Source organism: Hemibagrus wyckioides, linkage group LG22 (genome assembly GCF_019097595.1).
Source record: "Hemibagrus wyckioides isolate EC202008001 linkage group LG22, SWU_Hwy_1.0, whole genome shotgun sequence".
NCBI lineage: Eukaryota > Metazoa > Chordata > Actinopteri > Siluriformes > Bagridae > Hemibagrus > Hemibagrus wyckioides.
Window position 1 is genome coordinate 15,637,168 of NC_080731.1, and position 17,242 is coordinate 15,654,409.

General features: G+C 40.2%; 1 protein-coding gene across 8 annotated transcripts in view; it reads right to left on the minus strand.

The window, feature by feature from the left end:
• The window catches only part of smtnb (smoothelin b), a 54,451-nt gene that overhangs the window by 30,913 nt on the left and 6,296 nt on the right, over window positions 1-17,242 (minus strand). For 6 of the 8 annotated variants that reach the window (XM_058374620.1, XM_058374617.1, XM_058374616.1 and 3 more), the window contains exons 2-5: window positions 10,759-10,916; window positions 10,214-10,292; window positions 7,030-7,108; window positions 6,845-6,924 (exon numbers count right to left, since the gene is read on the minus strand). In XM_058374620.1, the coding sequence (XP_058230603.1) occupies window positions 6,845-6,924; window positions 7,030-7,108; window positions 10,214-10,292; window positions 10,759-10,916 (396 nt within the window). The remainder of the gene's footprint in view (window positions 1-6,844; window positions 6,925-7,029; window positions 7,109-10,213; window positions 10,293-10,758; window positions 10,917-17,242) is intronic. The other 2 variants (XM_058374623.1, XM_058374618.1) reach the window with 1 other exon arrangement.

The following is a 17,242-nucleotide window of genomic DNA, read 5'->3' on the forward strand; positions in this document are numbered from 1 at the left end:
ACTAACAACTTTATCTTGTAAAAGTTACTGTAAAACTAAACCGAAGCAGACAGACACTTTCCGTCTAAACCCAGACACACTGTTTAAAAAAAAAAAAAAAAAAAAAAAAAATCATAAAAATGTGGAGGGCATTAGGAGCAAAGGAAAATGCATCAGTAACACATCAGTATAACCGTATACTACAGTATAATTACAGAGCTTTCAGAGAAATGTTTTCTCTAATGTCTTCAGTGTGTGTGTGTGTGTGTGTGTTTTAGTGATTTTGCCCAGCCTTTGTGCCCGAGTGTGTCAGGTTTCCACACATGCTGTCCTTTAGTTAAAACCCAGTGTGGTTTGCAAATTGTGACCACAAACACCAAATGTAGTACACCGAATCCTTCAGTATTAAATTCTCTCTCTCTCTCTCTCTCTCTTTCTGATACATACAAATCACATGAATAATATTTGACACTCAGCGGGCTGCTGCTCCCGACTCATTTCTCGTTTCCTGCCTGGCTCACGACGGCTCCATGCTGTACGTCTGGTGTGTGTGTGTGTGTGTGTGTGCGCATCAGACTGCACAATTATCCACTGATTAAAAACTAAGCATATACCTGATAACAGTTCATTCTAAACCACTTTAACACACAAACCCATCCTGTGTTAACACTCAACGCACCGTCAGTCATAAAAAGGCTCATTAATACTGCATTCATAATTGAAAATGTTAGTTAGTAGCACATACACGTGTAAACAAAAAGAAAAGAGAGAAAAAAAAAAGTGTGTGTTAGTTTTTTTCTGGGGGGATGGGGGACCCCAAAGAGAAGAGAAGAGCAGCAATAGCAAGAGTAATATTACCTTCCTATCCAGGAGCTACTGTCTTCTCCTCTAAATCCCAACATGTGCAACACACAGTGAGTCACAGAGACTTACTCTACCTCTGTGCTTGGCTCCTCCCACACCCAAAAACTCCTCCTCCTCGTCCTTCGACACTCCCCCTCTGCCCTCCGCTCTGTTTCGTTCGGCTTCCTCTGCTTCTCCGTGTCGTCCTCTTACAGGTACGCAGCACTCCGCTTTTCACCCCTAATGAACCTTCAGTCGTCAGTTGCTAATTTCCTCAGCTGAAAGTGACCTACGCTTGCAAGAATTTCAGCTGAACCCTGGGCCAAACCTAATGCCACTGCACCACTGTTGTAGGATTTAAACCCACACCCATAATTAGATCACCCATAAATCTGCTTTATAACGTACACTGTTATATTTATTTCTACTCACTCTTCAGATTTTTCCTTATTTCTGGCATCTCATATGCACTGCAGTCCCACGCCACATGGCTAGTAGGTTGGGAATTTATAACAAGGACTCAAAAGATGTCATTAGAAGCCTGGGGGAGTAAGGAGACGACAGCCGGCGATGGAATAGCATCAAATAGCAGCCAAATATTTTCCGTCTGCCTTTGAATGTGTGTTTTTTTTTCCAAAGAAACCCTTTCTCCAAAGTCAGCACTTGTGGAATATCTGGTCAGAAAAATTCATAAGAAAGTCATAAGCTATTATTTATTTGCGGCTTGTTCTCTGTTATTACTGCGAGCTGAGAAACGTGGCTCAGGTTTATGGATTCGCACCGATGACGACGACGACGTCCAAATGAGTCTGAGAAATGGAAATGTAAAGATCCCATGACACTCAGCTGGAACAGTTCATTATAATTATTTGTAAAACTCTATACTGCTTTATATTAAATACAACCTGTATTACGTGAATCATTGATACCACCAGCAGCACCACCACCACCACGTCTCCTCCGGGCCTCCAGCCTCCAACCTTTAACATATTTGTGAAATTCCAGCCGCAGCACATCTGATTCAGCTCAGACGCTGATTAGTCGAACCAGGTGTGCTAGCACTGGAATTCAATCATGGGCGGATTTTTGGATATTGCAATTACTGGGATGCCTCGAAAATTGATATAATGACTGAAAATGGGTAAGGCTCTGATGCTGATCGACAGGTCATCATCATTTTAACATCGAAATGCAGAAGTGGCAGCGTGCGGCTAAACAAACCGGACTTTCAAGATGCAGTGTTCAACTTTCTCAAGAATGTCATGCAAAGGGGACAGAACATGCTGTGAAAATGTATTTCCCCCAAAAACATTGCATTCAGTAGCTGTTCGTATTACAGGCTGCTGTGACAGGGTTTAGCTGTCAGAAGCACAACATGCTGGAGGGAGATTTGTGTAGAAAATTCAGGATGAAGATTCAGATTCAGAGATTAAGGAGAAGCAGTGAGTGCTCATTATCACAGATCACATGTGCTTTAAAGTCTATCTTCACTCTTCATGCTTTTTTCAACTATTCATGTCGCTGGACACAACACATCAAAGTCACCAACACTCAGTGTCGCTCCTGGACACATCAAGTCACCAACACTCAGTGTCGCTCCTGGAGCTCCTGGGAGTTACAGCTCTCGCTGATTGTGAATGACCTCCGGTCAGTTTGTTGCTGTGAGTCAGTGTGTGTGTGAATGCAGCATAGATGCTGGAGAAAACGTCAAACAAATCATCAGTAGGCGCTTTATATCAGTCAGGGTCCTGTTGAATCTCAGGTGTACAGGAGACATGAAAATTCAACGAGTGGGAGACCAGTCCGATAAAGCCTCCATGCTCACACACACACACTCTCTCTCTCGCTCTCTCACACACACATTCTCTCTCTCTATCCCATTCTCACTCCGTCTCATACATTCTCTTTCCCATTCTTTCTCTCTCTCTCTTTCTTTCTCTCTCACTAACTCCCCCATTTTCTCTCACATTCTCTCTCTCTCAAACACATACACACACTCTCACTTTCCCATTTCTCTTTCCCTCATACACACCATCTCTCTCTAATTATTCCCTCTCTTCTCCCTCTGATACTTTCTCTCTCTCTCTCTCTCTCTCTCTCTCACACACACACACACAAACTCACACCTAGAGGCAATTTAATGCAGTCTCTGCATGTTTTTTTGTAGATTTAAAGGAACCTGGAGAGGAAACATCCACAGACACAGAGAGAACACATGAAACTCCAGACATCCTGAGCTCAGGATCAAAACCAGGGACCCTGGAGCTGTAAGGCAGCAAAGTTACCTGCTACACCCCTGTAGTGCATTAAAAAAGGGAGATTAAAAATAAATAAATAACTTTTTGTTTTAAAAGATAGAAACTACAAAAGCAACCAGAGTGTGTGTGTGTAAAGTTTTTTAAAGACACAAAGCACTATTTGCTCATGTGTCTCTCTTAGTATACTGAAGATATTTATAAAAGGGAACCAGATACACCACAGAGCAGAAAACAAAGTCACTATGCAATGACATGATCTGTGCTGAAACTAGGCATGTATGTTATACATATGTAAATATACAACATATACAGTCACTGTGTGTGACCATTATCTGCACAGTAACCACTGGGTGGTGGTAAATGCTATATAATGCAACACAAAGCAACTCCTAAACGTCAGCAAGTGAGAAAGAGAGGCTTTCCATGCTGAAACACTCAGAGAATGGAATAAATAGGAAGGAGATATTTCACATTCTTCACATTTCCGTGACCGCTGAGGTCCCGGCCTGTGTATGTGTTTAAGAAAAGTCAGCCAGATGTGTGAGTAAGACGTGTTAATAACAGTCTGGTGAATCACATCGCTGTCGTAACACTGAAAATCTGTATTCTTGGTAGATAGACAGGCAGTGATGACAGAATTATGGCTCAGATGTTTGAACAGGTAGAATTGGCTACGTAAAGGAGGTGGAACAGGTGAACCTTACCTTTAAATTCATCCTGTTTGCTCTTCCTTAGAATTAGATGCCATTTTATTTGGACCGCCTCTAGTGACATGATGGTAGATTTCGCATTACAATGAAACATCCTCTCAGGAATGTTCAAGCTGTTCATTTACAGTTAGAGATTATGAATGTTATGAGTAAACAAATGTTTCAGAGGACTTTTAGAGGAATATTTGGGGAGTTTAGAGCTTCCTGTAAATATAGTTGAACTGAAATGTCTATTCTCTGTTTATTCCTTCATCATGACATTTTGAAATGAATTATTTTTTAATACACAATAAATTAGGAATAGCTGCTTCTCCAAATATCAAAAACTTATTTTCTGAATAAAATAATAAAAAAAATTTTTGTTATTATTATATTTTAACTATTTTTCTAAATATATTTAGGATTCTTTTAAATTATTTTTAAAAAATGTTTTTTTATTATTATTCAAAAAAATATTTTTCTAAATATATTTAGGGCTTTTTAAATTATTATTTTTAAAATATTTTTCTAAATATATTTAGTATTTTTATTATTTTTCTAAATAAATTTAATGTTTTTTTAATTATTATTTTAAAAATATTTTCTAAGTATATTTCTTTTTTTATAAATATATTTTCTAAATATATTAAGGGTTTTTTTTTTATTATTATTTTAAAAATATTTTTCTAAATATATTTAGGGTTTTTTTAATTATTATTTTTAAAATATTTTTCTAAGTATATATACTTTTTTAATTATTCTTTTTAAAATATTTTTTAATCAATGAAATGAACGAGATTCAATCAATAGAATCTCTATACGATACAATAAATAGACAATAATATAGTATAATGTTTAAAAAATCCTGTGTGTTATACTATAGAAATGTTCAAATCAGCATAGAATAGCATGTTCAAACTAGTATAATGTGTTCAAATCAACATAATAGTGTGTTTAAATCAATATAGTATCAAATCAGTACAGTATAGAGTGTTAAAACTCAGTACAGTGTGATTTGTAGAGTTTAGAGAAGGCCATGTCAAACACAGACCTTGAGAGTAAAATACTACACGCCCACCATTTAGCACTAATGATCCTTTGTCCTTCATTGTGTTTAACTGATGAATTTGCATTTAACTAACACCCTGTAGTTTCAGGTTTATTGCCCAGCTACACGTCCTTTATGACTAGCAGAGCAGCAGCACGGTGAGGTGTGTTTTAATCCCGGACACAGAAACTGTCTGTATGTGCTTACAGAGCTCTCGTATCAAACAGGTAATTAGTGATGTATGACAAACATCCTGTGACTCTGTATCTGTCCTCCATCTCTGTGCATTCCCACAATTCCACAGCTGTCAGAATCCAAGAAGGTTAGCAAAGAGGAAGCTGACTTTCTGAATTCTGACTCACAAATCATTTCAGATTTTATACAAAAGATATAGACTTCTAATATGTTTTCCACATCTTTAGGCAGCATGGTGAATCTGACATACTGCTCTGAGTCAAGACTGGAGTCAAAACCCACCATGATTCGCTAATCTGAGGCTGAACAGGATTCCTTTCACATTCATTCATTCCTCTTAATTCTCATTTGAATCGTTTTCATAAAAAAATAAATAAACCACACGGCCCTGAGGTTTGTAAAGGTCTGTAAAGCACATCATTAATCAGGTTTTTTGGATTCAGAGCTGAGGCCAAAAGCTGATACTGACGTAGGGCAATGGGGACGATTAAGACGCTCTGTAAAAGATTAGTCGTGACCTATAATTGTATGTCGACTACAAGGTGTAATGAGATTAGTTTTGAAGACATGTCTGGCTTTTTAGGGCAGGAAGGTTTCCCTTCTAATTGGGAAAAGGTGCTGCTGTCATTATGTTTGTAACATACCGAATAGTACATCACAGATTAAATAGGTCTGTTACAAAATCTTGCTCAACAGACAAGGATCAAGCAGGTTTGTTTTAGTAATTAAAAATAACATTTAATCTCACTAAATGGTCAGCCAGCATCTTGGATCTGAATTTATCAGTGATGCATACTTAAGTAAAACTAGATATTGGATTAGACTAAAAGTACTTGAGGCTAGCTCCAGATTCAGAGAATGCATTAAAGCCATGAATCAGCATCACCTGCCATTAAGGTCTTCAGACTGTGATGAATTCCCCTTCTCTGAAGATCCACTTATTCCCTAAACACTTACTCAAGCACTAACTCAACACAACTATTTATATATAGCATATATCTGTTTTTTTTGTGCTGTACTGACTCCTATCCATCAATGTAACACTGTAGATGGAAAAGCTTCACTGAATCCCTAAGAAGTTCAAAAGCTGAGAAGAAGCAGAGACATTGTGTTAGGGGATCATTTGTGTAATCATGAAAAAAACCCTGGAGAGACTGATAAAAGCCTCTCTTCTGGGGAAGAAAAGAAATGAAACGAAAGAGAGAGAGTTAAGCTCACACCTTAATACTTCTCTTTAGAAAAACCTTCCGAAGCAGGGTATTAACCCTATAATAGCTGTCTGAATGAACGTGATTAACCCAAGCGCTTGGAACTCAGACCAGATTTTAATCTGTGAGAGGATAGAAAACTCTACAGTACATGGTTATGTGGTGAACTGAAATGTGTTGACGGTGTACCAAAGACTGAAAAAATTAATAATAATCCACTGTATTATAAAAAAAATCATTAAAATGTATTATTGTGTCTAAATACCAGAGGAAGAAAGACATGTGAAAGCAAAAGAATCTAAAAGAGCCGTCACACAGCCACGGTGCACAACACGGCCAGAACGAGGCGCAGCATTCCAGAGACGGAGCTCGACACGCTCGGTCAGGAAGATTACAACTCAGGCAACAAGCTAGACCTAAAAATACCTGAGCCTTTAATTAATGAAGCAACTCTGAGCAGGAGCAACCATTTTGCCATTTAAAAAAAAAATTCTGATGTTTGACTATCTGAGTAAATAAATGTTTATATTTTTTGCTACATAAGGCAGGAACACATTGGACGCCAGTCTGTCACACACACACATACACCCACACACCAATCATCACCACGCACTATTCACTCACCTCCAACTCCAAGCTTCTTTGAGGCTTTTGTTGCTTCTCCATCTGCTGCCCAGTTAAATGAACCTTCTCTAGTGCACCTGCTTGAAAGCAGACAGACAGACAGATGTACATTCATCCTAACACCATGTTTTATTCAGGCATTCAGCACGTGAGTGTGTGTGCGTGAGCCTGTGTGTGGTCCGTACCTTCAATCTCCTGATCTCTCAGTCTGCGGATGGCGGCACGGATGAGTTTCCTCTCTTCGTACTCTTTGCTACTACGCAACTGCACACAAAGAAATCAAACACGTTTCAAAACAGGAGCATTTCTCTCGTACCTAACAATCTGAAATACACTAAAACAGACTGAAGCTTGTGTGTGTGTGTGTTATTCATGACTAACAGTGCTCTTTATTATTAATTTATTCATTTTAATTAAAGGTCATGAATTACTTCTGCACGATTAGCACCAGAAAACTATATGGCCAAAAGTTTTGGGACACTCCTCCAAATCATTGAATTCAGGAGTTGTTTTTCAGGGGTTGGGCTCGGTCCCTTAGTTCCAGTGAAAGGAAATCTTAATGCTTCAGCTTCATACCAAGACATTTTGGACAAATTCATGCTCCCAACTTTGTGGAAACAGTTTGGGGATGACCCCTTCCTGTTCCAACTACGGATGCAACAATACAGTTAACCCACGGTTCAATACATACCGCGGTTTTTACCCACGGTTTTCAGTTCGGTTCGGATGGCTTGGCAAATTAAAGGGTTTTTTTTTTCCATTATTCTTTGTTTAGGTGACGGGAACAGTAAGTATGTTAAGAAAAAAACTGGTTTTAGTTGCAATTCTCTTTATTTTACTTAAATGCAAAAATTAACTTACACAATGAAAGTGTACTGAAAATAGTGAGATATAAAAATTAGCGCTTGTATGACTTGTATTACAAGAGACGGGTTTGGAGGACGGCGCTCTTTATTCCCAATCCGCTCTGTAATGACCGGTCACTGTGAGATAACTCTGTTGCCCCCGAGGTCCAAGGTTCAAGGTTTTCTTTATTGTCAATACCACCAAATGTGCAGACATACAGAGGAATCGAAATACCATTTCTCTTCTCTCGTCAGTATTAACATTGTACTTACAGTGCAACAAAGAACAGATTTGTGATGGTACCAGTAGTATACTTAAAATAAATAGATATAAATAAACCAGTGAAAAATAAATTGCACTTCTAAATGGATATACATCTGAGTAAGTGTAAACAGTGATTTCTATTAAATATACAAATATATTCAAGGTGCAAATAAGCTGAAGATAGATGTAAACATGAGCATAAACATGAAGATAAATGTAAACTTCAAAGAAAAAAGTTAGGTAGAAAAACAGCATGTACAATATGTACAATAACAGCAGTATGAGTAGTGCAATAAGACTGTAAGGTGTAAAGTGCAAAACAGTGTGAGATTGAAATAGTTTGTGCATGTATGCTAAAACATGTAATGTAAGCTATCTGTTATTAGAGCAAGACTTTGTGCTTTAACCAAAGCGTTTTCAATTTTTTTGCTCGTTTTTTTTTTTTGTAGAGGTCAGTAAAAAAGGCTCCCGCTTCCACACAGTGATATCTCTGGGTGATGGAGATGCAGATGTGTGGTCATGTTGGAAGTATTTCCATGTCCGTATCTAACTCGTGTGTAACACTGCTTAAACACAGTCATTTTTTGTTTAGCGTTTTTGTTTCATCGGCATCATGGTCAACAACAAATGTCCCCACACCACAGATCTGAATCACGGAGCTGCTTCCTCATGTTTCTGTCTCACTTCACCGCTCTCCAGGGTTAGAGTGAAATCTGACACCAGCACCGCTAGCATGGTCACCGCCCCTAACTTTAGCGCTCACTGATTGGATATTTACTCACGGGGAGGTGCATCTGTCTCAGCACGTGGACATACAGTACAGGCAAACACACTCAGGAGGTACAGAGAGTAATAGAGCGCATGAAGGGGAAAAAATAAAAAAAAATTTTTTTTAAAAAACGCCTGGTTATTATTGTTTTAAAGAAAGAACCGAGAAACCGCGGTTCATGCGTATTGAACCGTGGAGGTCATACCGAACGGTTCAATATTATATTGAGTATTGTGGCATCCCTAGTTCCAACATGACTGCACACCAGTGCACAAAGCAAGGTCCATAGAGACATGGATGAGCGAGTTTGGTGTGGAGGAACTTGACTGGCCTGTACAGAGTCCTGACCTTTAAGCCCATACAACACCTTTGGGATGAATTAGAGCAGAGACTGTGAGTCAGACCTTCTCGTCCAACATCAGTGCCTGACCTCACAAATGCGCTTCTAGAGGAATGGTCAAAAATTCCCATAAACACACTCCTAAACCTTGTGGAAAGTCTTCCCAGAAGAGTTGAAGCTGTTATAGCTGTAAAGGGCGGGATAACTCCATTTTACATTCAAGGCAGACGTCCCAAAACTTTTGGCAATATAGTTTTTTTTAAGAGAAGTCAGGGGTCTTCTTCACGTTCTTCCATCAGTATGACCTGATGAGCAACGGAATTATGCTTTAACTCTGAATTTACAAATCTGACAAGTGAATATTTTTACTGTTGATTGTGTGTTGGGAGGTCGGGCGAGTTTACAGCAGAAAACCTGGTGGATGTTTTTTGAGAACTGGGAATTCCGAGTTGAATGACATTAGCATTACACCACCAGTTAAAAGCTAAGATGTTTCCCCCTTTAACAAATTGAGTGTGATAAGATGTACACCCGCTCTGACCCCACTGCGAGAGACTTTTCTCAAGGATCTGGCATGAAAGCTCTTTGCTATTCTCTGGTGCAAAGACTAAATACGGTATGTCGCCGTGCTCAAAAAAAACGTTTTCCCCATGCGCAGGCAAAAGCCGCTCGTAAAATCACAGACATGTCTAGCCGGAGGCGCCTAAAAATATCAGACCACCCTCATGGTCGTCAGAATAAAAAATAAAAAAAAAATCATACAAGTAGGTATTTTGGGGCTGACATTTAAAGAAAAAAACAACAATGCAGACAGCGCCGATTCAAACACTGTCCCTGGAGCTGTACAGTATATATAGGAACTGCCCTATAGTGTGGTGAGATTTAGGATTCTGGGAAAATTCTGTACATGGTAAGAAGTTCTACTATATAAGCCTAAAGCTGTGCAACCAGAGTGAAGAGAAGAGAGTACTTCCTTGCTATTTTAGTGAAACTTACTGACTCTTTCATATAGCCGATATGTCAAAGGCTGTTATTAGAATTTGGGGAAATCTTTTCTTTATAAAAATCTAAGAGGAATGTTCCAGATGTCTGTGCGTATGAAATGATCAGATCCGTTTACAATGATGTTTTTTTTCCTGCAAGTACGTACCATCACAGAGAGCACATCGATGTCCTGAATGTCCTGAAGCTTCCGAGAAAGTGCGTCCAAGGATGCTGCCAAGTCAGGCCTGTGAATATACAACACACACACACACACACACACGTTTCAACACTACCACACTGCCAGTGGTGTAAAGTGTGTGACTGACAGCTCTGTGCTGCACTCAGCAGCTGGACACTCGCATACCAGAAAGTTTTTCTTGGCATGTAGAAACTCCAGTCTAAGAAAACTAATAAGAATGGAAAATGTCATTGCGGAGGAAGGAGTGAAATTCTCTCCATATTTCGTACGGACGTGGGAGAAAGAGGACGGATTGTGGGCTTGGCTTTAACACGTTCTCTGTGGTGGATGAATCGACTCTTCTCATCAGAGACAAGAGTCGATTTGTTCCGAGATTTTCCGTTCAGAAAAGAAGGTGACAATTCTAACAAAACTTTTCATAACAAGCACAGCATTAACACCACATAATACTGAGCTCACAGACCTAGAACAGCTTGTAGTTTTCATACTGAGTAAAAATCCTGTTGTGTTACCGATGCTGATTTTCTTTATCGTCATGTCTGTGCTCCGGGGCGCGTCGGAATCTCTTGTTGGTCAGGGCAGCCTCCAGGTCTTCAATCTCGCGGTGCCGCAGCTCTCGGATAGCTGAGCGGATGAGTCTGCGCTCGGTGATGTCCACAGTGGTGTCCAGCTAAAAACATGACATGAGAGTAGACAGGTTACACAAGTTTTATTGAGTGATTATTCTCCATTCTGATTAGCCAGGAGCTAGCAGTAGTGTCAGCTTTGAGGCACGTCACAAATTTATTCTGTATTATTAATAAGCTCTGTCTAATATGTAAATATTTCTATAGTAACGATACGCCAGACACAACACATAACCTAATCCTTGTTGTTGTTTGTAACGGATCGTTTGGTCCGCATGTTACGATTTGGTATAGATTTTACACCGGATGCAACCCTCCCATTTAACCCCGGTTTGGGACCGGCACTGAGAGTTAACTCTTCAGTGGCTGGGTTAGCGCCCTGCCCAGGAATCAAACCCGGGCCAAGGCAATGAGAGCATGGGATCCTGCCGCAGGACCACCAGGAGGCTCACATAACCTAATCCTTGTAATAAAAAATAATAATCTATATTAAAAAATGAATCTGGTAATTGTTGATAATGTTTTTCAGTGAGGAGATGTTATTTATTTTCCAACAAGCTGTTTTCTTTCAGGATTTCTTACAGGAAAAGTCAGGATGGAAGCCTGTCCGGATTTATTTGTCCTCAAATATCATCAGATACTTTATTTTGGACAGAATACAGCAACCCTTTGATGAGCAAACCTATTCAATTTCATGATATTTATATGGCGCTTTTAACAATGGACATTGTCTCAAAGCAGCTGTACAGGAATATAAAAATATCGAATAAAAAGGAGAAAGATTAAAATGGTAAATTTCTAATGAGCAAGCCTGAAGCTGCGGTGAGGAAAAACTCCCTGAGATGATATGAGGAAGAAACCATGAGAGGAACCAGGCTCAGAAACATCATCCTCATCCTCGTGACACTGAAGAGTATGATTATAAATAATGATCTTTCTACAATTTCAATCCTTCCTGTCATTCCTCTCTTATGGAAATGTTTGCTGATTAAGTTAAGTCTCATATATTTATTTCTGCACAGTGAAATTCTTTCTTTGCACAAGGTCAGCCATGATGCAGTGCCCCTGGAGCATGGGGGGAGGTTGGGGGCCTTGCTTAAGGGCCCAACGGTGGCAGCTTGGCGGTGCAGAGGCGTGAACCATGATTTTCCAATCAACAAATCTGAGCCTTAATCACTTGAGCTACCACTGCCTTGGGTCACTGACCCCTACATGCACCATACACACACGGTTACACTGTCTGAGGGAACGATGAGAAGTGGAGAAGAAATAACATCCCAAAAATGAAGGCCACTAGAGGGGGGAGTGTGTAATTTTATATTTTTTTTAAGGGATGTGTGTGACTGAGTGCCAAGTCACTGTTGGATGCCGTGCCAACTCCACACACACACACACACACACAGAGCTGGAATCAGCCTTCCTTCCTATGAAATGATAAGGCAGCTCAAGCTGCAGCTTGTTTCCCTGAGATACAGTACAACTGAATGCTGAGTTAAACACACCAACTATATCAGCACGTAAAGACGGAACACGTCACAGAGGAGGAAACAGGAGCTGCTGCTCGGGGAACTCAGAGTTACGTTTAAACGCACAGTTTCCTTCAAATAATTCTGTGTCAGAAATACAACATGATAATTAAACGTTCTAAAAATTCAGCGATGTTTGACATCCGGCTTTCTAAAATATTAAAGCTGAGATTTTTTTTTTTTTTTTAATTATGCAAATAAGAATAATAATTTTTGGGAGGTTTAGAATTAATTATGCATTAGGTAAGATTAGTCTTTCTTTTCTTCTTCCCTAAAATGTGGGATGGATATTTGAATGATTCCTGGTTATATCCACAATGTCTTTTATTATTATTATTATTATTATTATTATTATTATTATTATTATTATTATTATGAAAGTGGTATAATAATAATAAAGAATAAATATCATTATAATATATAAAAATAAATTACTAATGAATTTATTATAAATTTAAAAACATATTTAATAAAAACAATTTAAAAAAAAAAATTACATATCTTATTATACATATCTTTAAAGTTCTTTGTATACTCAAGTAAATAAATTACAATCCACTGTCGCGCAAGATTCTGGTTTAGTTTTTTTAAGTTAAAGAGTTATAGACTTATTAAATGTGTTATATTACTGTAATGGAGAGCCGGTTCGATATCATGAGTCACTTCAGCTCTGTTCACTGGTTTAGTATCAGTTTGTTTAATTATCGTGAAATTAATATTTTAGTTCACGTTATAAAACATTTGTTTGCGGAAAATTCGTTCCTCCTCATTATAAAACGTTTCTATAAAGCAGTAGGTGAAGAAAGCATGAGTCCTTCCTTCCTCTGAGATCCTGCAGCATGAACACACACTGCGCTATCCCATAATGCACTGGGACAGGCGTGGAAGAGCTACAGGTATTACGCGTTGGTCCTTGTGGTTGAACAACACCTGAATTAATTGTTATCTTGTTGAAAGTTTAATGTTATTGTGATTATAATGAGGTCAGTAGGTCACATGACCACACCAACATGGTGGATGTAGAAGTCTTTCACACACATGACAACAGACATGTCAGGGATTTAACCAGAGTGACTCTGACTGACTGAGTGTTTATCCCCATAATCTATTGTAGACTTAACATGCTTTACCTGTGTGTGTGTGTGTGTGTGTGTGTGTGTGTCTGTGTGTAGTCATGTGGTGCAACTCTCTACTGAACTTCTTTAGTCCTAGTCAAGCTTAAAATCAGCATCTCTCTGCTGTTCTTCCCTAAAGCCACACACACACACACTCTACACACACAACATCTACACACAGACCCCTCACTCACACACACACACACAATCTACACGCAGACCCCTCACTCACACACACACACACACACACACAATCTACACGCAGACCCCTCACTCACACACACACACACAATCTACACGCAGACCCCTCACTCACACACACACACACAATCTACACGCAGACCCCTCACTCACACACACACACACAATCTACACGCAGACCCCTCACTCACACACACACAATCTACACGCAGACCCCTCACTCACACACACACACACAATCTACACGCAGACCCCTCACTCACACACACACACACAATCTACACGCAGACCCCTCACTCACACACACACACACAATCTACACGCAGACCCCTCACTCACACACACACACACAATCTACACGCAGACCCCTCACTCACACACACACAATCTACACGCAGACCCCTCACTCACACACACACAATCTACACGCAGACCCCTCACTCACACACACACACACACACACACACACACACACACACACACACACACAATCTACACGCAGACCCCTCACTCACACACACACACACACACACAATCTACACGCAGACCCCTCACTCACACACACACAATCTACACGCAGACCCCTCACTCACACACACACACACACACACAATCTACACGCAGACCCCTCACTCACACACACACACACACACACGTCTCACTATTTCCAGCATGTCGGTTAAACATTTTAAACATTAGAAGCTTGTCATGTTAGTGTTTTTTTTTTGAAGACTACTGTTTAAATAATCTCCATCAAATAATTACACACAAGAATGTGAGTGAATGAGTGACTCAGCAAGTCCACCACTCAGCCTGCATGATTTTAACCATATAAGGACGTAGGGCACATCACTTAGCCTGCTGTCTGTTAGAGGAAAGCTGAAACTGGAGAGAGAGAGAGAGAGAGAGAGAGAGAGAGAGAAAGAGAGAGAGAGAGAGAGAAGCAGACAGAGAGAGAGAGAGAGAGAGAGAGAAGCAGACAGATAGAGAGAGAGAGAGAGAAGCAGAGAGAGAGAGAGAAACAGAGAGAGAGAGGGTGACAGAGACAAGCAGACAGAGACAGAGAGAGAGATTGACAGAGAGACAAGCAGACAGAGACAGATTGACAGAGAGAGAGAGATTGACAGAGAGAAGCAGACAGAGAGAGAGAGAGATTGACAGAGCAACAGAGAGACAAGCAGACAGACAGAGAGAGAGAGAGAGAGATTGACAGAGCGACAGAGAGACAAGCAGACAGAGAGAGAGAGAGAGAGAGAGAGATCGAGAATCGAGAGAGAGATTGACAGTGACAGAGAGACAAGCAGACAGAGACAGAGAGAGAGAGATATAGAGAGAGCGACAGAGAGACAAGCAGACAGAGAGAGAGACAGAGCGACAGAGAGACAAGCAAGGTGAAATCTATGAAGGTAATCAAGATAAAGTTAGATGTTTGCTTTTTTTTTTTTTTTTACTCCTGTCCAAAAAAACTGCACTTGATTTTTTTTTTTTTTTTTTTTAGCAGCTCGCGGCTCTCACGTCACGACACGTTCCTCTCGGGTCAAAAAGAGGTGGTCTTTCCTTAAAAAGGAGCAACATGCTGCCACTGTGACTAATCATGTCTTGACCTGGGAAGTATTTGGGAAACAGCGGCTTTATCATCGAACTCAGAAGGTCATGAGGCAAGACGTCTTCCTGTCTGAAGACTCCTACTGCAAGACTTCTACATCCTTTCTGAAATTCTTACATCCATACACACACACACACACACACATATATACATATATGTATGTATGATTATTTACACACACACACACACACACACAGATCTTGAAACGTCAGAGGAAGAGAGCACCTCATTCCACAGATTACTCTATTAGCAATATTAGCAGTCTGGCTAGCAAAACAAAAATGATTAGCAGTCTTAAAATAACAATCAGGGTTGTGCAATCTACACAAACACGTCTGCAGGTCTGTCAGGGTTTCAGAGCTGGTATGAAAACTATTTTAATTGCAGGCGCTGTAAAAGGGAAAAAAAGTGCGGCAAACTAATTTCCACAGCCAATCAGAGACTCCGTAGATCCGTCAGACCTAAACATCTTTACTGGCAGTGGATGTGGGAGATATACATGTGCAAATACCACAGCTCTGTTTAACGTCCCTTATGAAGCTCTGACTTCAATTAACTCAAGAAGTACAGAGAAGAGAGGGGGGGGGGGGGACAAAAGAGTAAACAACTAAAAATACATGGAGACAGATGGAAAACTGTTGGAGAGTGCAGGCTGCTGGTCACCCATGAGAGACTGACATTTATCAGCTCAGGGGACTCGAGGACTCGGAAACAGCCGGACCGCTCGATGGAATCCGGTGTAAAACTTTCCTGATCTTAGAAATCTCTCACAGCACAGACTCACAGACTCCACAGACCCCACAGTCCCCACAGTCCCCACAGACTCTACAGACCCCACAGACCCTAAAGACCCCACAGACTCTACAAACCCCACAGACCCTACAGACCCCACAGACCCCACAGACCCCACAGACCCCACAGACCCCACAGCCTGAACCGGCTGAAATTACCGTCAAGTATCTCAGTTTACCACAAAAAAACAGTTTGTTGGCTAGTTTCTGCACTGGTTGGAAGTTCATCTTTAATCAAGAGATAAAATCAAGTTCATCTAATCACAAGAGGTGACAGAAAACACACTTGCCAGAAGATCAAGTAGGACCGGATTTCTTGCTGTATTTAAAAAAAAAAAAAAAGAAAAACATGACAAGCACTTTACATCTCAAATCTCTCTGTAAAAAGGATTAATGATAAGCTAGATGTAGGCATAAAGGAATACTTCACTAGTAATTAAAAACTAGCCTCTGTCTGTGTGTGTGTGTGTGTGTGTGTGTGTGTAATCATACACATAGCCTTATAATAGTACTGTTACTCAGAGTTGTTCCTGGAACAGCACATTAAGCCTCATTTACTTCCCTGATTCTTATTAGACACTAAAGTTCAGCAAAATATCCACCAAACAAGTCGTTCTCTCTCTTTATTCCACACTGCTCAGAAAAGTGATCTCCAAAGCAGTTCTGGTCCGAGGTCCATGCCTGACCTGACGATGACCCAATGTAGATTCCCATCAGACTATTCATTTTTCCCTTCAGAGCAGTGCTGGAAGAACCGTGAGAACCTGCGTCCAAAAACAAAACGTTTTTTTCCACCAAAAGTTTGCACCTGAAAGTCTTCATCTGGAAGCATCTGTATGAAAACCAGCACTAATCAGCGTTCCGATCGTGGAGCTTGGAGCAAACTCCAGGTGCTCCGCTTTGCAGCTTGATGGCTTTCTGGAAAAATTTTTTAAATACTTTAAAATACTTTCCTGCCGCTGGGTTCACTTTTGCAGGTTTCAGGTGAGGCCAAGATGTTACAGGGGCAAAGGGTCACAGCAGGAAGATTACGCCACAGCAACCAGCAACCCTCCAACCAGCCATGGCAAGGAGCCTCCCAATAACCAGCACCCTGGCTTTACTGATTTAAATCATCAAGCTTAATCACCT